This window comes from Mustelus asterias, chromosome 9 (assembly GCF_964213995.1).
Source record: "Mustelus asterias chromosome 9, sMusAst1.hap1.1, whole genome shotgun sequence".
Classification (NCBI taxonomy): Eukaryota; Metazoa; Chordata; class Chondrichthyes; order Carcharhiniformes; family Triakidae; genus Mustelus; species Mustelus asterias.
Window position 1 is genome coordinate 900031 of NC_135809.1, and position 23223 is coordinate 923253.

Sequence of the window (23223 nt, forward strand, 5' to 3'; positions counted from 1 at the left end):
GAGGATAAAAAGTGCAAGAAGCTACTTAAGAGGGAAATCAGGAGGGCTAAAAGAAGACATGAGGTTGCTTTGGCAGACAGAGTGAAGGAAAATCCAAAGAGCTTCTATAGGTATGTTAGGAGCAAAAGGATAGTGAGGGATAAAATTGGTCCTCTTGAAGACCAGAGTGGTAGACTGTGTATGGAACCAAAAGAGATGGGGGAGATACTAAATGGTTTTTTTGCATCCGTATTTACTGAGGAAACGGACATGGAGTCTACGGAAATAGGGCAAACAGGTAGGGAGGTCATGGAACCTTTACAGATTAAAGGGGAGGAGGTGCTTGCTGTCTTGAGGCAAATCAGAGTAGATAAATCCCCAGGACCGGACAGGGTATTCCCATGGACCTTGAGGGAAGCTAGTGTTGAACTTGCAGGGGCCCTGGCAGACATATTTAAAATGTCAGTATTCACGGGGGAGGTGCCGGATGATTGGAGGGTGGCTCATGTTGTTCCGTTGTTTAAAAAAGGTTCCAAAAGAAATCCGGGAAATTATCGGCCAGTAAGTTTGACGGCGGTGGTGGGCAAGTTATTGGAAGGTGTGATAAGGGATAGGATCTACAAATATTTGGATAGACAGGGACTTATTAGGGAGAGTCATGTTTGACCAATCTATTAGAGTTTTTCGAGGAGGTTACCAGGAAAGTGGATGAAGGGAAGGCGGGGGATGTTGTCTACCTGGATTTCAGCAAGGCCTTTGACAAGATCCCTCATGGGAGGTTAGTTAGGAAGGTTCAATCGCTGAGTATACATGGGGAGGTAGTAAATTGGATTAGACACTGGCTCAATGGAAGAAGCCAGAGAGTGGTTGTGGAGGATTGCTTCTCTGAGTGGAGGCCTGTGATTAGTGGTGTGCCGCAGGGATCGGTGTTTGGTCCATTGTTGTTTGTCATCGATATCAATGATCTGGATGATAATGTGGTAAATTGGATCAGCAAGTTTGCTGATGATACAAAGATTGGAGGTGTCGTGGACAGTAAGGAAGGTTTTCAAAGCTTGCAGAGGGATTTGGACCAACTAGAAAAATGGGCTGAAAAATGGCAAATGGAATTTAACGCAGACAAGTGTGAGATATTGCACTTTGGAAGGACAAATCAAAGTAGAACGTACAGGGTAAATGGTAGGACTCTGAAGAGTGCAGTTGAACAGAGGGATCTGGGAATACAGGTACAGAATTCCCTCAAAGTGACGTCACAGGTGAATAGGGTCGTAAAGAGTGCCTTTGGTACATTGGCCTTTATAAATCGGAGTATCGAGTATAAAAGTTGGAGTGTTATGGTAAGGTTATATAAGGCATTGGTGAGGCCGAATTTGGAGTATTGTGTACAGTTTTGGTCACCTAGTTACAGGAAGGATGTAAATAAGGTTGAAAGAGTGCAGAGAAGGTTCACAAGGATGTTGCCGGGACTTGAGAAGCTGAGTTACAGAGAGAGATTGAATAGGTTGGGACTTTATTCCCTGGAGCGTAGAAGATTGAGGGGAGATTTGATAGAGGTGTATAAGATTTTGATGGGTATAGATAGATTGAATGCAAGCAGGCTTTTTCCGCCGAGGCGAGGGGAGAAAAAGACCAGAGGGCATGGGTTAAGGGTGAAAGGAGAAAAGTTTAAAGGGAATATTAGTGGGGGCTTCTTCACGCAGAGAGTGGTGGGAGTGTGGAATGAGCTGCCGGAGAAAGTGGTAAATGCGGGGTCACTTTTAACATTTAAGAAAAACTTGGACGGGTTCATGGATGAGAGGGGTGTGGAGGGATATGGTCCAAGTGCAGGTCAGTGGGACTAGGCAAAAAATGGTTTGGCACAGACAAGAAGGGCCAAAAGGCCTGTTTCTGAGCTGTAATTTTCTATGGTTCTATGGAGTCGGCCATCTAGCCCCTCGAGCCTGCCCCGCCATTCAATAAGATCATGGCTGATCTGAAGTGGATCAGCTCCACTTACCCGCCTGATTCCTATAACCCCTAAAGGTGCCTCACAAAAGGTTGCTGCAGAAGATTGGGGCACATGGAGTTGGGGGTAGGGTGTCAGCGTGGATTGGGGATTGGCTATCCAACAGGAAGCAGAGAGTTGGAATAAATGGGTGCTTTTCTGGTTGGCAGATGGTAACGAGTGGCGTGCTGCAGGGATCGGTACTGGGGCCTCAACTGTTCACTATTTTCATAGATGATCTGGAGGAGGGGACTGAGTGTAGGGTAACAAAGTTTGCTGACGACACGAAGATAAGTGGGAAAGTGAATTGCGTGGAGGAAGCAGAAGGTCTGCAGAGAGATTTGAATGGGCTGAGTGAGTGGGTGAGGATCTGGCAGATGGAGTATAACATTGGCAAATGCGAGGTTATTCACTTGGGAGGAAATAATAGCAAATTGGATTATTATCTAAATGGAAAAAAATTACAACATGCCACTGTGCAAAGGGACCTGGGGGACCTGAGTCGCAAAAACTCAGTCTGCAAGTACAACAGGTGATCAAGAAGGCAAATGGGATGTTGGCATTTATTGCGAGGGGGATAAAATATAAAAGCAGAGAAGTCTTGCTGCATCTGTACAAGACATTAGTGAGGCCGCAGCTGGAATACTGTGTGCAGTTTTGGTCCCCTTACTTGCGAAAGGATATATTGGCCTTGGAGGGAGTGCAGAGAAGGTTCACCAGGCTGATACCGGAGATGAGGGGTGTAGATTACGAGGAGAGATTGAGCAGATTAGGTTAGTACTCGTTGGAATTTAGAAGGCTCAGGGGTGATCTTATAGAGACCTATAAGATAATGAAGGGGCTGGATAGGGTAGAAGTGGAGGGATTCTTTCCACTTAGAAAGGAAACTAGAACTAGAGGGCACAGCCTCAAAATAAAGGGGGGTCAGTTTAGGACAGAGTTGAGGAGGAACTTCTTCTCTCAGAGGGTGGGGAATCTCTGGAATTCTCTGCCCACTGAGTGGTGGAGGCTACCTCGTTGAATATGTTTACGTCACGGATAGATGGATTTCTGATCGGTAAGGGAATTCAGGGTTATGGGGAGCAGGCGGGTAAGTGGAACTGATTCACTTCAGATCAGCCATGATATTATTGAACGGTGGGGCAGGCTCGAGGGGCTAGATGGCCTACTCCTGCTCCTGTTTCTTATCTTATCTTATGAGAACAAAGAACAGTACAGCACAGGAAACAGGCCCTTCGGCCCACCAAGCCTGTGCCGCTCATTGCTCCAACTAGACCATTCGTTTGTATCCCTCCATTCCCAGACTGCTCATGTGACTATCCAGGTAAGTCTTAAACGATGCCAGCGTGTCTGCCTCCACCACCCTACTTGGCAGCGCATTCCAGGCCCCACCACTCTCTGTAAAAAAACGTCCCTCTGATATCTGAGTTATACCTCGCCCCTCTCACCTTGAGCCCGTGACCCCTCGTGATTGTCACCTCCGACCTGGGAAAAAGCTTCCCACCGTTCACCTTATCTATACTCTTCATAATTTTGTACACCTCTACTAGGTCTCCCCTCATTCTCCATCTTTTCAGGGAGAACAAGCCCAGTTTACCCAATTTCTCCTCATAGCTAAGACCCTCCATACCAGGCAAAATCCTGGTAAACCTTTTCTGCACTTTCTCTAAAGCCTCCACGTCATTCTGGTAGTGTGGCGACCAGAACTGGACGCAGTACTACAAACGTGGCCTAACCAGCGTTCTATACAGCTGCAACATCAGACTCCAGCTTTTATACTCTATACCCCGTCCTAAAAAGGCAAGCATACCATATGCCTTCTTCACCATCTTCTCCACCTGTGCTGCCACCTTCAAGGATTTGTGGACTTGCACACCTAGGCCCCTCTGTGTTCTATACTCTTGATGGCTCTGCCATTTATTGTATAACTCCCCCCTACATTAGTTCTTCCAAAATGCATCACTTCGCATTGATTTGGATTAAATTCCATCTGCCATTTCTCCGCCCAATTTTCCAGCCTATCTATATCCTGCTGTATTGTCCGACAATGTTCATCGCTATCCGCAATCCAGCCAACTTCGTGTCATCCGCAAACTTGCTGATAACACCAGTTACACCTTCTTCCAAATCATTTATATATATCTCACAAATAGCAGAGGTCCCAGTACAGAGCCCTGTGGAACACCACTGGTAGTCATGATGTGGAGATGCCGGCGTTGGACTGGGGTAAACACAGTAAGAAGTTTAACAACACCAGGTTAAAGTCCAACAGGTTTATTTGGTAGCAAAAGCCACACAAGCTTTCGGAGCTCTAAGCCCCTTCTTCAGGTGAGTGGGAATTCTGTTCACAAACAGAGCTTATAAAGACACAGACTCAATTTACATGAATAATGGTTGGAATGCGAATGCTTACAACTAATCAAGTCTTTAAGAAACAAAACAATGTGAGTTGAGAGAGCATCAAGACGGGCTAAAAAGGTGTGTATTGTCTCCAGACAAGACAGCCAGTGAAACTCTGCAGGTCCACGCAACTGTGGGAGTTACAAATAGTGTGACATGAACCCAATATCCCGGTTGAGGCCGTCCTCGTGTGTGCGGAACTTGGCTATCAGTTTCTGCTCAGCGACTCTGCGCCGTCGTGTGTCGCGAAGGCCGCCTTGGAGAACGCTTACCCGAATATCAGAGGCCGAATGCCCGCGGTCACGGGCATTCGGCCTCTGATATTTGGGTAAGCGTTCTCCAAGGCGGCCTTCGCGACACACGACGGCGCAGAGTCGCTGAGCAGAAACTGATAGCCAAGTTCCGCACACACGAGGACGGCCTCAACCGGGATATTGGGTTCATGTCACACTATTTGTAACTCCCTCAGTTGCGTGGACCTGCAGAGTTTCACTGGCTGTCTTGTCTGGAGACAATACACACCTTTTTAGCCTGTCTTGATGCTCTCTCCACTCCCATTGTTTTGTTTCTTAAAGACTTGATTAGTTGTAAGTATTCGCATTCCAACCATTATTCATGTAAATTGAGTCTGTGTCTTTATAAGCTCTGTGAACAGAATTCCCACTCACCTGAAGAAGGGGCTTAGAGCTCCGAAAGCTTTTGTGGCTTTTGCTACCAAATAAACCTGTTGGACTTTAACCTGGTGTTGTTAAACTTCTTACTGTGAACACCACTGGTCACAGACCTCCAGCCGGAAAACGACCCTTCGACTGCTACCTTCTGTCTCCTGTGGCCAAGCCAGTTCTCTACCCATCTAGCCACCTCTCCTTGTATCCCGTGAGCCTCAACCTTCTTAACCAACCAGCCATGAGGGACTTTGTCAAATGCCTTACTGAAATCTATAGAGACGACATCCACGGCCCTTCCTTCGTCAACCGTTTTTGTCACTTCCTCAAAAAACTCTACCAAATTTGTAAGGCACGACCTCCCTCTTACAAAGCCATGCTGTCTGTCACTAATGAGATTGTTCCGTTCTAAATACGCATACACCCTGTCTCTAAGAATCCTCTCCAACAACTTCCCTCCCACGGACGTCAAGCTCACTGGCCTATAATTCGCCGGGTTATCCCCGCTACCCTTCTTAAATAACGGTACCACATTCACTATCCTCCAATCCTCAGGGACCTCACCTGTGTCCAATGAAGAGACAAAGATTTCCGTCAGAGGCCCAGCAATTACATCTCTTGTCTCCCTGAGCAGTCTAGGATAGATGCCATCAGGCCCTGGGGATTTGTCAGTTTTAATGTTACCTAAAAAACCTAACACTTCTTCCCTTGTAATGGAGATTCTCTCTAACGGGTCAACACCTCCCTCTGAGGCACTCCCAGTCCTTTGTGAATACCGATGCAAAGTATTCATTTAGGATCTCCCTTATTCCCTTGGGTTGTAAGCATAATTCCACGAGATGTCCGACTTTTTCCCTGACAATTCTTTTGTTCCTGACATAGAACATAGAACATAGAAAGTCACAGCACAAACAGGCCCTTCGGCCCACAAGTTGCGCCGATCACATCCCCACCTCTAGGCCTATCTATAGCCCTCAATCCCATTAAATCCCATGTACTCATCCAGAAGTCTCTTAAAAGACCCCAACGAGTTTGCCTCCACCACCACCGACGTCAGCCGATTCCACTCACCCACCACCCTCTGAGTGAAAAACTTACCCCTGACATCCCCCCTGTACCTACCCCCCAGCACCTTAAACCTGTGTCCTCTCGTAGCAACCATTTCAGCCCTTGGAAATAGCCTCTGAGAGTCCACCCTATCCAGACCCCTCAACATCTTGTAAACCTCTATCAGGTCACCTCTCATCCTTCGTCTCTCCAGGGAGAAGAGACCAAGCTCCCTCAACCTATCCTCATAAGGCATGCCCCCCAATCCAGGCAACATCCTTGTAAATCTCCTCTGCACCCTTTCAATGGCTTCAACATCTTTCCTGTAATGAGGTGACCAGAACTGCGCGCAGTACTCCAAGTGGGGTCTAACCAGGGTCCTATAAAGCTGCAGCATTATCTCCCGACTCCTAAACTCAATCCCTCGATTAATGAAGGCTAGTACGCCATACGCCTTCTTGACCGCATCCTCCACCTGCGAGGCCGATTTAAGAGTCCTATGGACCCGGACCCCAAGGTCCTTCTGATCCTCTACACTGCTAAGAATGGTACCCTTCATTTTATACTGCTGCTCCATCCCATTGGATCTGCCAAAATGGATCACTACACACTTATCCGGGTTGAAGTCCATCTGCCACTTCTCCGCCCAGTCTTGCATTCTATCTATGTCTCGCTGCAACTTCTGACATCCCTCCAAACTATCCACAACACCACCTACCTTGGTGTCGTCAGCAAACTTACCAACCCATCCCTCCACTTCCTCATCCAGGTCATTTATGAAAATGACAAACAGCAAGGGTCCCAGAACAGATCCCTGGGGCACTCCACTGGTCACTGACCTCCATGCAGAGAAAGACCCCTCCACAGCCACTCTCTGCCTTCTGCAGGCAAGCCAGTTCTGGATCCACAAGGCAACAGCCCCTTGGATCCCATGCCCTCTCACTTTCTCAAGAAGTCTTGCATGGGGGACCTTATCGAACGCTTTGCTGAAGTCCATATAGACCACATCCACCGCTCTTCCTTCGTCAATGTGCTTGGTCACATTTTCAAAGAACTCAACCAGGCTCGTAAGGCACGACCTGCCCCTGACAAAGCCGTGCTGACTACTTTTGATCATACTAAACTTCTCTAGATGATCATAAATCCTGTCTCTCAGGATCCTCTCCATCAACTTACCAACCACTGAGGTTAGACTCACCGGTCGGTAATTTCCCGGGCTGTCCCTGTTCCCTTTCTTGAATATAGGGACCACATCCGCAATCCTCCAATCCTCCGGAACCTCTCCCGTCTCCATCGACGATGCAAAGATCATCGCCAAAGGCTCCGCAATCTCCTCCCTCGCCTCCCACAGTAACCTGGGGTACATCCCATCCGGTCCCGGCGACTTACCAACCTTGATGCCATTCAATAGTTCCAACACATCCTCTTTCTTTATGTCCACATGCTCGATCCTTTCTGTCCTCCGCAATCCAGCAGTACAACCACCCAGATCCCTTTCCACCGTGAATACCGAGGTAAAGTATTCATTAAGCACCTCCGCCATTTCTAACGGTTCCGCACAAACTTTTCCCCCTTCACCTTTTAAGGGTCCTATGCCTTCACATCTCATCCTTTTACTCTTGACATATTTGTAGAAAGCCTTGGGATTCTCCTTAATCTTACCCGCCAAGGTCTTCTCATGACCCCTTCTCGCTCTCCTAATTTCCTTCTTAAGCTCCTTCCTACATCGCGTATACTCCTCTAAAATCCTTAACACCTCCTAGCTCTCTGAACCTTCTGTACGCCTCTCTTTTCTTATTTACCAGGTTCATCACAACCTTCGTGCACCACGGTTCCCGTACCCTACCAACACCCCCCTGTCTCATATGAATAAAATGCCTTCGGATTCTCCTTAATCCTGTCTGCCAAGAACATTTCGTAACCTCTTTTTGCCCTTCTAACTCCCCCTTTGAGTTCTTTCCTACTCTCTCTGTATTCCTCCAGAGCTGCATCTGTTTTCAGTTGCCTGGACCTACCATACGCCTCTCTTTTCTTTTTGATCAGATCCTCAATTTCCCTGGTTATCCACGGCTCTCGAATCCCACCTTTCCTATCCTTCCTTTTTACAGGCACATGCCTGTCCTGCAGCCTTATCAACTGTTCCTTAAAAGACTCCCACATGCCAGACATGGACTTACCCCCGAACAGCCTCTCCCAATCAACGGCCACCAATTCCTGCCGAATCCGGCTACAGTTAGCCTTCACCCAATTTAGCACCCAACCCTTTGTCTGGATTAAACTCCATCTGTCATCCCTCCGCCCAAGTCTCCAACCAATCTATATCCTGCTGTATCCTCTGATGGTCCTCATCGCTATCTGCAAATCCACCAACCTTTGTGTCATCCGCAAACCTACTAATCAATACAGTTACATTTTCCTCCAAATCATTTATTTATATGTATATTTTATATATATATATAAAAGGTCCCAGCACTAATTGCTGAGGAATGCCACTTGTCACAGCCCTCCATTCAGAAACATACCCTTCCACTGCTACCCTCTGTCTTCTATGACCGAACCAGTTCTGTATCCACCTTGCCAGTTCACCTCTGATCCCATGCGGCTTCACCTTCTGCACCAGTCTGCCATGAGGGACCTTGTCAAATGCCTTACTGAAGTCCATGTCGACAACATCCACTGCCCGAACCTCATCAATCATCTTCGTCACTTCCTTGAAAAACTCGATCAAGTTCGTGAGATAGGACCTCCCCTTCACAAAACCATGTTGCCTCTCGTTGATACAACCACTTATTTCCAAGTGAAAATCAATCCCTAATCATCATCAACTCGTGGTGAGCATCGTCCAATCAGGTATCTTTCAGATGCACATCACACTATTACCTAATGTTTTTCACATCCATCTGTGATCACTGTCTCTTAGCTCGAGGCTCCAAGACCTTATCTCCTGGAGGGGCTAGATTTTCCAATCCTATGTTTTTACATGCACAAGCAATTCAGACAGATCGTCTCAAGGTCTTGGCTTTTTGCTGCAAGCAAACTCTTTTTAAAATTTGATATAGCTTTCTCATGGTCTCACTATCTTGGCACCTTTTCTAAACTGCAGGAAAATCAGTTATCTGGCATACTGTGGAATTGGGAGGTCCCAGTTAATGAAGGTGTAAGTTGAGATCCACATTTTCACCCACAGAGAGCTCCAGGGTTGTCATGTGAATGTGGAGGTCTTGCAAGAGTTGCAGGAGTGTGTGAATCTAGTGAGTGGCACTGAGGGCACAGTGGGAGGCTGAGATTGGAGCGAGGGCCGGCCACGGATAGCAACTCCCCATGAGTTTGACGCATCTGGTCAAAAGGCAGACCTGACCCCAAAATTCTGGGTAATAGAGAATTCCGGTTGGAAGAGTGCCAGATAGCAGAACTTTCTCATTGTTTTCCCACTGTTCTATACTATCAAGAAGGTATCCAGTGAAGTCGAGTGTTTCTAATGAAGCTAGATTGTGACAATTCATATTCTGTTAACCTAACAGTCTTACACACGGCATAACTGTCCTCTCATTCTGTGTTCTTTGTGGACTAAAAGACTCTTGGCACCCTACAGTAGGGTTTCCTTTCCCCTTAGAGGTTGGGCAAATCCTCAGCAACCCCTATGTGTAATCATTATAGGTCAGGTTAATAGTCACTGCAAAATATTCTGTGTCATTTCTTCCACTCATTTCTTCCATTCCAGAATTCCCACTCACCTGAAGAAGGGGCTTAAGGCTCCGAAAGCTTGTGGCTTTTGCTACCAAATAAACCTGTTGGACTTTAACCTGGTTTTGTTAAACTTCTTACTGTGTTTACCTCATTTCTTCCAGACAGGGTCACTTGTCCATGGTTGTACATCTGATGAAGTATGGTGCGGAACCCTCACTTATTGATGGAGAAGGCTGTAGCTGTATACACCTAGCTGCTCAGTTTGGTCATACCTCTATTGTTGCATACCTGATTGCAAAGGGGCAGGTAACTTTCAGCCTAATTTTGTTTGTACACCACTGTATAATAATCAGGTTATAGAGTGCTTAACCCTCATTCCACTCGCATTGTATGCACCTGTAAAGACTTGATTACCTGTTAAGATTCGCATTCCAACCATTACCTCGTCATTGAGTTTGTGTCTATATATGCCCTGTTTGGGAACCCAACTCTTCACTCACCTGATGAAGGGGCAGCGCTCCGAAAGCTCGTGCCACCAAATAAACCTGTTGGACTTTAATCTGGTGTTGTGAGACTTCTTACTGTACCTACCCCAGTCCAACGCCGGCATCTCCACATTATGTATAATAATCAACACAGGAAAAAATGCCAACAGAGCAGTTACTTGATCAGCACCCCATCTATCACCTGACATGTTCACTCCCTTCTCCAATGGCATTTAGTGGCTGCCATGTGTACCATACACAAGATACACTGCATCATTTTGACAAACTTCTAATGTCAGCATCTTCAAAGCTCATGATTTCTACCAACGAGAAGGATAAGGGTATCCATTGTATGGGGACATGATCAATTTTGCCTTCAAGTCACACACACACCATCTTGACTTGGAAATACATGGCCATTCCTTCATGGTGACTGGGTAAAATCCTGTAACACCCTCCCTCAGAGCACTGTAGGTGAACCTGCACCACATGGATTGCGGAAGTTCAAGGAGGTGGCTCACCACCATTTTATATGAGCGGTGCAGTGGCACAGTGGTTAGCATTGCTGCCTCACGGCGCCATGGACCAGGGTTCAATTCCTGGCTTGGGTCAATGTCTCTGTGGAGTCTGCACGTTCTCCCTGTGTCTGTGTGGGTTTCCTCTCACAATCTGAAAGACATGCTGTTCAGGTGCATTGACCTGAACAGGCGCCAAAGTGTGGCGACCAGGAGAGTTTTGCAGTAACTTCATTGCAGTGTTAATATAAGCTGTACTTGTTCTAATAAATAATCTTTACTGAAAGGCAATTAGTAATGGATAATAAATGTTGTCTTAGTTAGAGACGCTCACATCCAACAAATGAATAAAAAAGGAAACGTCTTTCGTTGAGACAATTGCCTTTCATGATGGGAATGGCAGGACTGATGTATGAGGAGAGATTGACGAGGTTAGCAATGTTTTTGCTGGAGTTCAGACGAATGAGGGGGGGTCTCATAGAGACTTATAAAATTCTAACAGGATTAGACAGGGTAGATGCAGGAAGGATCTTCCCGATGGTGGGGGAGTCCAGAACAAGGGGTCATAGTCTTAGTCGTAGAGGATTTGTGGTAGGTCACTTAGGAGGGAGGTGAGGAGACATTTCTTCACCCAAAGAGCGGTGAGCCTGTGGAATTCATTACCACAGGAAGCAGTTGATGCCAAAACATTGAATGTATTCAAGAGGCGGCTGGATATAGCACTTGGGGCGAATAGGATCAAAGGTTATGGGGAGAAAGCAGGATTAGGCTATTCAGTTGGACGATCAGCCATGATCATGACGAATGGCGGAGCAGGCTCGATGGGCCAAATGGCTTCCTCCTGTTCCTATCTTCTATGTTTCTATGATCTCAAGATATCGCAAAGTCTTTCACAGCCAATTACTTTTGAAAGATAGTCACTAATTTATAGGCAAACATGGCAACACGTTTGTCCACAACTAAGTCCCACAAACAGCAGCGAGGTAAATGATCAGTTAATCTGTTTTGGTAACAGGACAGAGTAATGGGGGAAAAGCACCCGATCTTAGAACATAAAACAGTACAGCACAGAACAGGCCCTTCGGCCCACGATGTTGTGCCGAGCTTTATCTGAAACCAAGATCAAGCTATCCCACTCCCTATCATCCTGGTGTGCTCCATGTGCCTATCCAATAACAGCTTAAATGCTCCTAAAGTGTCTGACTCCACTATCACTGCAGGCAGCCCATTCCACATCCCAACCACTCTCTGCATAAAGAACCTACCTCTGATATCCTTCCGATATCTCCCACCATGAACCCTATAGTTATGCCCCCTTGTAATAGCTCCATCCACCCGAGGAAATAGTCTTTGAACGTTCACTCTATCTATCCCCTTCATCATTTTATAAACCTCTATTAAGTCTCCCCTCAGCCTCCTCCGCTCCAGAGAGAACAGACCTCGCTCCCTCAACCTTTCCTCATAAGACCTACCCTCCAAACCAGGCAGCATCCTGGTAAATCTCCTCTGCACTCTTTCCAGCACTTCCACATCCTTCTTATAGTGAGGTGACCAGAACTGCACACACTATTCCAAATGTGGTCTCACCAAGGTCCTGTACAGTTGCAGCATAACCCCACGGCTCTTAAACTCCAACCCCCTGTTAATAAAAGCTGACACACGATAGGCCTTCTTCACAGCTCTATCCACTTGAGTGGCAACCTTTAGAGATCTGTGGATATGGACCCCAAGATCTCTCTGTTCCTCCATAGTCTTCAGAACCCTACCTTTGACCCTGTAATCCACATTTAAATTTGTCCTACCAAAATGAATCACCTCACATTTATCAGGGTTAAACTCCATTTGCCACTTTTCAGCCCAGCTTTGCATCCTATCTATGTCTCTTCGCAGCCTACAACAGCCCTCCACCTCATCCACTACTCCACCAATCTTGGTGTCATCAGCAAATTTACTGATCCACCCTTCAGCCCCCTCCTCTAAGTCATGAATAAAAATCACAAAGAGCAGAGGACCAAGCACTGATCCCTGTGGCACTCCGCTAGCAACCTGCCACCAATCCGAAAATTTTCCATCCACCACCACCCTCTGTCTTAGATCAGATACAGTAAGAAGTTTAACAACACCAGGTTAAAGTCCAACAGGTTTATTTGGTAGCAAAAGCCACACTAGCTTTCGGAGCTGCAAGCCCCTTCTTCAGGTGAGTGGGAATTCTGTTCACAAACAGAGCATATAAAGACACAAACTCAATTTACATGAATAATGGTTGGAATGCGAATACTTACAACTAATCAAGTCTTTAAGAAACAAAACAATGTGAGTGGAGAGAGCATCAAGACCGGCTAAAAAGATGTGTATTGTCTCCAAACAAGACAGCCAGTGAAACTCTGTGGGGGTTACAAATAGTGTGCCATGATAGTGTGCTCTGATCAAGACCTTTGATCCGGACCTTCAGAACACCCTCCGTGCTCTCATCCCACATACTCCCCGCGTTGGAGATCTCTACTGCCTCCCGAAGATACACAAGGCAAACACACCCGGCCATCCCATCGTATCGGGCAATGGGACCCTGTGCGAGAACCTCTCCGGCTATGTCGAGGGCATCCTGAAACCCATTGTACAAAGAACCCCCAGCTTTTGTCGCGACACGACGGACTTCCTACAGAAACTCGGCACACATGGAGCAGTTGAACCAGGAGCGCTCCTCGTCACAATGGATGTCTCGGCACTCTACACCAGCATCCCCCATGACGATGGCATTGCTGCAACGGCCTCAGTGCTCAGCACCAACAACTGCCAGTTTCCAGATGCAATTTTACATCTCATCCGCTTCATCCTGGACCACAATATCTTCACCTTCAACAACCAGTTCTTCATCCAGACACACGGAACAGCCATGGGGACCAAATTTGCACCTCAATATGCCAACATCATCATGCACAGGTTCGAACAAGACTTCATCACCGCACGGGACCTTCAACCGATGCTATACACTAGATACATCGATGACATTTCCTTCCTTTGGACTCATGGTGAACAATCACTGAAACAACTCTATGATGACATCAACAAGTTCCATCCCACCATCAGACTCACCATAGACTACTCTCCGGAATCGGTTGCATTCTTGGACACACGCATCTCCATTAAGGATGGTCACCTCAGCACCTCACTGTACCGCAAGCCCACGGATAACCTCACGATGCTCCACTTCTCCAGCTTCCACCCTAAACACGTTAAAGAAGCCATCCCCTACGGACAAGCCCTCCGTATCTGTTGTGATCCTCCTCGGATGAGGAGGATCGCAACAGACACCTCCAGACGCTGAAAGATGCCCTCATAAGAACAGGATATGGCGCTCGACTCATTGATCAACAGTTCCAACGCGCCACAGCGAAAAACCGCACCGACCTCCTCAGAAGACAAACACGGGACACAGTGGACAGAGTACCCTTCGTTGTCCAGTACTTCCCCGGAGCGGAGAAGCTACGGCATCTCCTCCGGAGCCTTCAACATGTCATTGATGAAGTCGAACATCTCGCCAATGCCATCCCCACACCCCCACTTCTTGCCTTCAAACAACCGCACAACCTCAAACAGACCATTGTCCGCAGCAAACTACCCAGCCTTCAGGAGAACAGTGACCATGACACCACACAACCCTGCCACAGCAACCTCTGCAAGACGTGCCGGATCATCGACACAGATGCCATCACCTCACGTGAGAACACCATCCACCAGGTACACGGTACATACTCTTGCAACTCGGCCAACGTTGTCTACCTAATACGCTGCAAGAAAGGATGTCCTGAGGCATGGTACATTGGGGAAACTATGCAGACGCTGCGACAACGGATGAATGAACACCGCTCAACAATCACCAGGCAAGACTGTTCTCTTCGTGTTGGGGAGCACTTCAGCGGTCACGGGCATTCGGCCTCTGATATTCGGGTAAGCGTTCTCCAAGGCGGCCTTCGTGACACAAGACAACGCAGAGTCGCTGAGCAGAAACTGATAGCCAAGTTCCGCACACACGAGGACGGCCTCAACCGGGATATTGGGTTCATGGCACACTATTTGTAACCCCCACAGAGTTTCACTGGCTGTCTTGTCTGGAGACAATACACATCTTTTTAGCCGGTCTTGATGCTCTCTCCACTCACATTGTTTTGTTTCTTAAAGACTTGATTAGTTGTAAGTATTCGCATTCCAACCATTATTCATGTAAATTGAGTTTGTGTCTTTATATGCTCTGTTTGTGAACAGAATTTCCACTCACCTGAAGAAGGGGCTTGCAGCTCCGAAAGCTAGTGTGGCTTTTGCTACCAAATAAACCTGTTGGACTTTAACCTGGTGTTGTTAAACTTCTTACTGTGTTTACCCCAGTCCAACGCCGGCATCTCCACATCGTTTCGATCAGACAGCCAGTTACCTATCCAATCGGCCAACTTTCCCTCTATCCCACACCTCCTTACTTTCATCATAAGCCGACCATATCAAAGGCCTTACTAAAATCCATGTATATGACATCAACTGCCCTACCTTCATCAACACACTTAGTTACCTCCTCAAAAAATTCAATCAAATTTGTGAGGCACGACTTGCCCTTCACGAATCCGTGCTGACTATCCCGGATTAATCCGCATCTTTCTAAATGGTAGTAAATCCCATCCCTAAGGACCTTTTCCATCAATTTACCAACCACCGAAGTAAGACTAACCGGTCTATAATTACCAGGGTCATTTCTATTCCCTTTCTTAAACAGAGGAACAACATTCGCCACTCTCCAGTCCTCTGGCACCATCCCCGTGGACAGTGTGGACCCAAAGATCAAAGCCAAAGGCTCTGCAATCTCATCCCTTGCCTCGCAAAGAATCCTAGGATATATTTCATCATCTTGTTCAAGTAGTTCCACAAATCTTTAACAAGCACCTAAGTAGTCAATTCTCAAGATTCACTCAGGTTTATACTTTTTTATATACTTGCAAAAATCATTTTTTTGGCTGTTTCCCCTCCTTCCGCCAGCCCCATTTAATGATGATGGCTTGGGGTAAGAAATTGATGAGTTAGTTCAACAAGATAGTCAAATATCAATAACTTGCTCTGCCACCGTTTATAGGTGAAGCGAGGGACAGTGATGGAAGCTTTGTGAATGAATACCAACCAACATAAATCCTGTTCCTTTCCAGAGCTTCAGCAAAAGCAGATTTGGTTGCTTCAGTGTTCAGGCAGGGAATAGTGAGGAAGAAAGGCAGTCCCGTGCGAACAGCAAAAATCAAACTCTGTGCCAGTAAAAATGAAGAAGAGCCCAACAGGAATAAGTGGCTTAAAAACAAACTAGCTTATTTAGAACTATGAAGTTCCAATTTTGTCTCTGAGGTTACAAGCTGACTTGTGTCATTGTGTTTGGTGATCCATTTACAGACTCCCAGAGCAGTGTTGCTCAGCTATGTTTTGCGTTGCCAGAGAGTTCTTTTATTCTGCCCAGTCACCTTCCTTTTCATGGGAAAATGTCTTTGGGATTTTGCCAAATGAGCACAATAAAATTTTGGGATATGGCAGAGGAGGGAACACTTTGGCCACATGTTGGCATTCCAGCACGTTGCTCAAATCATTCCTCGACTCCATCCCAATAGGCTGCGCTTAGAATTGGCTGTATTTGTCGCAGTTATTGGCTATAGGTGGTGATGATGATGATGTAATGGTGATACAGTGTGAAGGATCATGAATTTCACAGTGGCACTCAGTATGATGCATGCTGACATCTTGACTGTTAAATAAATACTCATTGCCTCCCTTGATCCTATAAAAGTCTGATCAGATTATTCCAGCAAGGCTTTAGAAATTCAGATTGAATTAATGACATTTTACAATCCCTTTCCGGTTGGGTTCACAGCATCAGGATTACAGAAAGCAAATTTATAGAATCAGGGAAAGGGTGGGGGAAAAGCAATTTTTAAAGCTTTCATTCCAAATGACAGATCAGTGAAAAGCTCCATCAAAAGTAGCCTTAAAATTGTAACGGTCGTCATTCGTGAAGCACCTGGGAGGCAGCATTTATATCCAGACCTAAAGCGGTTTCTTATATCTTTCTAATGATAATTCCACTGGTTTGGCTATTTTCCAGCCCCGCTGTTCCACCGTAGCAATTACTAGAATGTGGAGATTGTTTGTGATGTTTCTGGAAGCAGTCTGCTTTGTAATGTTTCTTTTAAGTTCGGCCCCGTTTAATGAGAAATCCTAAATTGAACTTAATTCAGTGCTTTTGTTGCTGATGTCGAAACTTGAACTCGGGTCGCCTTGATGAAGTTTGAACTTTAATTGGATTAAAATTAATTCCACACTTTCAGCTAATTAAATATCAAGAGGTTAAAGATTAGCCTGATTGCAATATTGAAGGTCATTTATTTACATTGCAGCACCAGGTCTCCACTCTCAAAACCAACACAGCACAAACTGATTTATATCACTCTTCACCACATTGTGTTACAACTCTTGTGTAATTTTAGGAGCTGCATCTTAAGTTGTGATGACCCTGAAACTCTGTAATGGTACAATACAGTTGCATCTAATGCTGTGGTTAAACTTCCTCTGTGTACTCGCTTCTTCAAAAAATACTTCAGACTGACACTCCAGATCATAACATAGAAACCCTACAGTGCAGAAAGAGGCCATTTGGCCCATCGAGTCTGCACTGATCACAATCCCACCCAGGCCTTACCCCTATATCCCTACATTTTTCCCTGTTAATCCCTCTAACCTACGCATCCCAGGACACTAAGGGGCAATTTTTAGCATGGCCAATCAACCTAACCCACACATCTTTGGACTGTGGGAGGAAACCGGAGCAGCTGGAGGAAACCCACGCAGAGACGAGGAGAATGTGCAAACTCCACACAGACAGTGACCCAAGCCGGGAATCGAACCCAGGTCCCTGGAACTGTGAAGCAGCAGTGCTAACCACTGTGCTACCGTGCTGTTGGGAGCAGTTACATAGAAACTAGAAGTAGGAATAGGCCCTTCGAGCCTGCTCTGCCATTCATTTTGAGCATGGATGATCATCAAAATTGCATTTTGCAACTTGTATAAAATTTGCAGCATCAGAAACAGGCTATTTGATTCTATTGATCTGTCGGTGTTTATTCTCCATCAGTAACTTCAAAATAAATCAAATTTGTTAAACTTCCATTTTGCAATGTTTGAAAGTAGTTGAGTAATAGCAAATTATAGTCCATGGCACTGTTTATGATCTCCATAGAGACTGATAGCTGTTCAAAAGAAATTTGAACTTCCAGTCAATGGCTGAAAGGATCACATTTCAAGATTTAAGACTTTAACTGTGACACACAAACTAAAAGCAACATTAACTTGACACTCATTCAGTCAGCAACTTATCCCCCATTTAATATTGAAAGTTAGTGAAAATTTCCCTGTAGGATTATCCTTTGTCCTTTAGGTAGACATTTCATTCTCCAGGAACCAGTCCCAAGTGATTCCAAGTGCTAAGAATCCCAAGTGATTCTTAGCACCCTTTTCTTTTTCCAGCCAGATAACTTTTAATCCTTGAACTGTTTTTCACAATGTGGGTTGCCCTGGCGATCTCTCCCTCTCGTCAAAGCGAAGTGAATTTTCCAGTTTTGTTTAAACCCTCACAACCTTGGTCTTTTTGATCCAAAAACATGTTCCCACGCATTTTGTGTGGTGAACATACAGACTTGCTGTCTTTCATAGAAATCACAGAAACCCTACAGTACAGAAAGAGGCCATTCGGCCCATCGAGTCTGCACTGACCACAATCCCACCCAGGCCCTACCCCCATATCCCTACATATTTTACCCGCTAATCCCTCTATTCTATGCATCCCAGGACACGAAGGGGCAATTTTAGCATGGCCAATCAACCTAACCCGCACATCTTTGGACTGTGGGAGGAAACCAGAGCACCCGGAGGAAACCTACGCAAACACGGGGAGAATGTGCAAACTCCACACAGACAGTGACCCAAGCCGGGAATCGAACCCAGGTCCCTGGAGCTGTGAGGCAGCAGTGCTAACCACTGCGCTACCGTGCCGCCCCTTTACCTTTCTGCTTGCTCTCATTTTCTTTCGCGCTGTCTAATTCTAGTGGATTGCAGTTCAGTGACACAAGGAAAATCTGAAACCTGATCCTGCAATGTCTTCACATCGACTCTTGCCCTCTTAAAGCCTAGGACCATGGGAACATGAATTTCATGGGCCTTGTATCCAAGTAAAAATGTTATTTAGCTATCCTCTGGACTGCCCCGATTCTATTCTATATTGAAATTAAAAAGACAGATTAAAGTATAACCGTTTGCAAAACCTGACATTGAACATAGAACAGTACAGCACAGAACAGGCCCTTCGGCCCACGATGTTGTGCCGAGCTTTATCTGAAACCAAGATCGAGCTATCCCACTCCCTATCATCCTGGTGTGCTCCATGTGCCTATCCAATAACCGCTTAAATGTTCCTAAAGTGTCTGACTCCACTATCACTGCAGGCAGTCCATTCCACACCCCAACCACTCTCTGCGTAAAGAACCTACCTCTGATATCCTTCCTGTATCTCCCACCACGAACCCTATAGTTATGCCCCCTTGTAATAGCTCCATCCACCCGAGGAAATGGTCTTTGAACGTTCACTCTATCTATCCCCTTCATCATTTTATAAACCTCTATTAAGTCTCCCCTCAGCCTCCTCCGCTCCAGAGAGAACAGCCCTCGCTCCCTCAACCGTTCCTCATAAGACCTACCCTCCAAACCAGGCAGCATCCTGGTAAATCTGCTCTGCACTCTTTCCAGCGCTTCCACATCCTTCTTATAGTGAGGTGACCAGAACTGCACACAATATTCCAAATGTGGTCTCACCAAGGTCCTGTACAGTTGCAGCATAACCCCACGGCTCTTAACTCCAACCCCCTGTTAATAAAAGCTGACACACTATAGGCATTCTTCACAGCTCTATCCACTTGAATGGCAACCTTTAGAGATCTGTGGATATGGACACCAAGATCTCTCTGTTCCTCCACAGTCTTCAGAACCCTACCTTTGACCCTGTAATCCACATTTAAATTAATCCTACCAAAATGAATCACCTCACATTTATCAGGGTTAAACTCCATTTGCCATTTTTCAGCCCAGCTTTGCATCCTATCTATGTCTCTTTGCAGCCAACAACAGCCCTCCACCTCATCCACTACTCCACCAATCTTGGTGTCATCAGCAAATTTACTGATCCACCCTTCAGCCCCTCCTCTAAGTCATGAATAAAAATCACAAAGAGCAGAGGACCAAGCACTGATCCCTGCGGCACTCCGCTAGCAACCTGCCTCCAATCCGAAAATTTTCCATCGACCACCACCCTCTGTCTTCGATCAGACACAGTAAGAAGTCTCACAACACCAGGTTAAAGTCCAACAGGTTTATTTGGTAGCAAATACCATAAGCTTTCGGAGCACAGTTCCTTCGTCAGATGGAGTGGATATCTGTTCTCAAACAGTGCAAACAGACACAGAAATCAAATTACAGAATACTGATTAGAATGCAAATCTCTACAGCCAGCCAGGTCTTAAATGTACAGACAATGTGGGTGGAGGGAGCATTCAACACAGGTTAAAGAGATGTGTATTGTCTCCAGACACAACAGCTAGTGAAATTCTGCAAGTTCAGGAGGCAAGCTTTGGGGGTTACTGATAATGTGACATAAATCCAACATCCCGGTTTAGGCCGTCCTCATGTTCGATCAGACAGCCAGTTACCTATCCAATCGGCCAACTTTCCCTCTATCCCACACCTCCTCACTTTCATCATAAGCCGACCATGGGGGACCTTATCAAACGCCTTACTAAAATCCATGTAGATGACATCAACTGCCCTACCTTCATCAACACACTTAGTTACCTCCTCAAAAAATTCAATCAAATTTGTGAGGCACGACTTGCCCTTCACGAATCCGTGCTGACTATCCCGGTTTAATCCGCATCTTTCTAAGTGGTCGTAAATCCCATCCCTAAGGACCTTTTCCATCAATTTACCAACCACCGAAGTAAGACTAACCGGTCTATAATTACCAGGGTCATTTCTATTCCCTTTCTTACACAGAGGAACAACATTTGCCATTCTCCAGTCCTCTGGCACCATCCCCGTGGACAGCGAGGATCCAAAGATCAAAGCCAAAGGCCCTGCAATCTCATCCCTTGCCTCCCAAAGAATCCTAGGATACATTTCATCAGGCCCAGGGGACTTATCGACCTTCAGTTTATTCAAAACTGCCAGGACATCCTCCCTCCGAACATCTATTTCCTCCAGCCTATTAGCCTGTAACACCTTCTCTTCCTGAAAAACATGGCCCCTCTCCTTGGTGAACACTGAAGAAAAGTTTTCATTCATCACCTCGCCTATCTCTACTGACTCCATACACAAGTTCCCACTACTGTCCTTGACCGGCCCTAACCTCACCCTGGTCATTCTTTTATTCCTCACATAAGAGTAAAAAGCCTTGGGGTTTTCCTTGATCTGACCTGTCAAGGACTTCTCGTGTCCCCTCCTAGCTCTCCTAAGCCCCTTTTTCAGCTCATTCCTTGCTAACTTGTAACCCTCAATCGAGCTTAACACCTCCCTAGCATTTGGAGACTTGCAGTCTATCCATCGTCTAGATAGCTGTCCTGCTCAGGTGTGAATATCTTGCACCTTCTTCCCAGTAAGACAATCTGGGCTCTCCCTTAATCTTAAACAACCAAGAACCTAAGCTTGCTGTGGGCAGAAGTTGGAGCAGGTCAAGTGACTCCATAAATTAAAGATACCGTACAAAATTTCATAGTCTTTAAACCTCGCATTTGTAATACGCTGGTGAAATAACAAAACCTTACTTTGAACAGCATCCACAGTGAATACAGTGCGTTCATAAGATGATAAAAAAAGAAGCAGAAGTGTGCCATTCAGCCCATCAAGCCTACTCCACCAATCAATAAGATCACGGCTGATCTGTTTGTGGCCTTAACTCCACTTTTCCATCTTTCCCCATAACTCTTGACTCCCTTGTGAATTAACAATCTACCTAACTCAACCTTGAATATATTCAATGAACCAGTCACAGATGCTGTCTGTGGAAGAAAATTAAAAAGACCAACAACCCTTTGAGAAGAAATTGCTCCTCACCTCTGTCTTAAATGGGAAACCATTTTTTTTGGAAACTATGCCCCACTGGTTCCAGATCGCCTCATGAGGGGAAATGGTGTCTACTTTCAGCATCTACCCTTTCAATCCCTCTCAGAATCTTTTAACATTTCAATAAGTTACCTCTTATTCTTCTTATGAGTATAGGCCCAACCTGCTCAACTTTTCCTCAGAAGACAAACCCTTCATCCAAGGATCAGACTCATCAACCTTCTCTGAACTGTTTCTAAAGCAAGTATATCCCTCAAGTGTGGGGAGCAAAATTGTACACAGAACTCTAGGTGTGGCCTCACCGCTGTCCTGTACAGTTGCAGCAAAACTTGCCTACTATGCTGAATCCCCCTGCAATAAAGGCCAACATTTAATTTGCCTTCCTGATTACTTGCTATATCTACATGCTAATTTTTTTTGTGGTTCATGTACAAGGACACCCATATCCCTCTGTGCTGCAACATCCTAAAGTCAGTCTCCATTAAATAGTATTCTGCCTCACAATGCCAGGGATCTGGGTCCAATTCCTGGCTTGGGTCACTGTCTGAGCAGACTCTGCTCGTTCTCCCCGTGTCATAGTAGGTTTCCTCCGAGTGCTCCGATTTCCTTGGTTTCCGAAAGATGTGCTGATTAGGTGCAGTGGCCATGCTAAGTTCTCCCTTAGTGTACCCGGACAGACGCCGGAGTGTGGCGACTAGGGGGTTTTCACAGTAACTTCATTGCAGTGTTGATGTAAGCATACTTGTGACACTAATAAATAAACTTTAAAACAACTCCATCTGTCAAATCTTTGCGCACACACTTAAATTGGTACAGTCTTTCATTGGCTGGGCCTTTACCCCATGCAAGAGTTTGCAACACATTATTCTGACCAATATTTATCCCTCGATCAGTATCACAAAGCAGATCATCTCATCATTGTGGCTGTTTGTGAGAGCTTGCAGTGTATCCTACAACAGTAACTATACTTCCAAAGTACATAATTGGTTATAAAGCGCTTTAAGACAACTGGTGGTTAGAGAAGGCACGATGTAAATGCAAGTCAATCTTTTATAGTATTACACAGACTTTACAGCATTGAAACAGGCCACTGTGATTCCACAGGCATCTATGTTGAACCTCTTGTTCATCATTTAAATAAATAAATTAGACTGATGAGATCAAAATTTGCAAATGGTACCAAATTAAGGTGTGCACTTAACACAGTGAACTGCAACAAAATACAGGAAGACATGAATAGATTGCAGAATGGCTATGTAATCAACAAAATAATTACAGTC

General features: G+C 45.7%; 1 protein-coding gene across 1 annotated transcript in view; it reads left to right on the top strand.

The window, feature by feature from the left end:
* Window positions 1–23223, top strand: part of zdhhc17 (zDHHC palmitoyltransferase 17) — a 158570-nt gene that overhangs the window by 82218 nt on the left and 53129 nt on the right. Inside the window, exon 5 of the mRNA XM_078219497.1 lies at window positions 9924–10068. Coding sequence (XP_078075623.1) covers window positions 9924–10068 — 145 coding nt within the window. The remainder of the gene's footprint in view (window positions 1–9923; window positions 10069–23223) is intronic.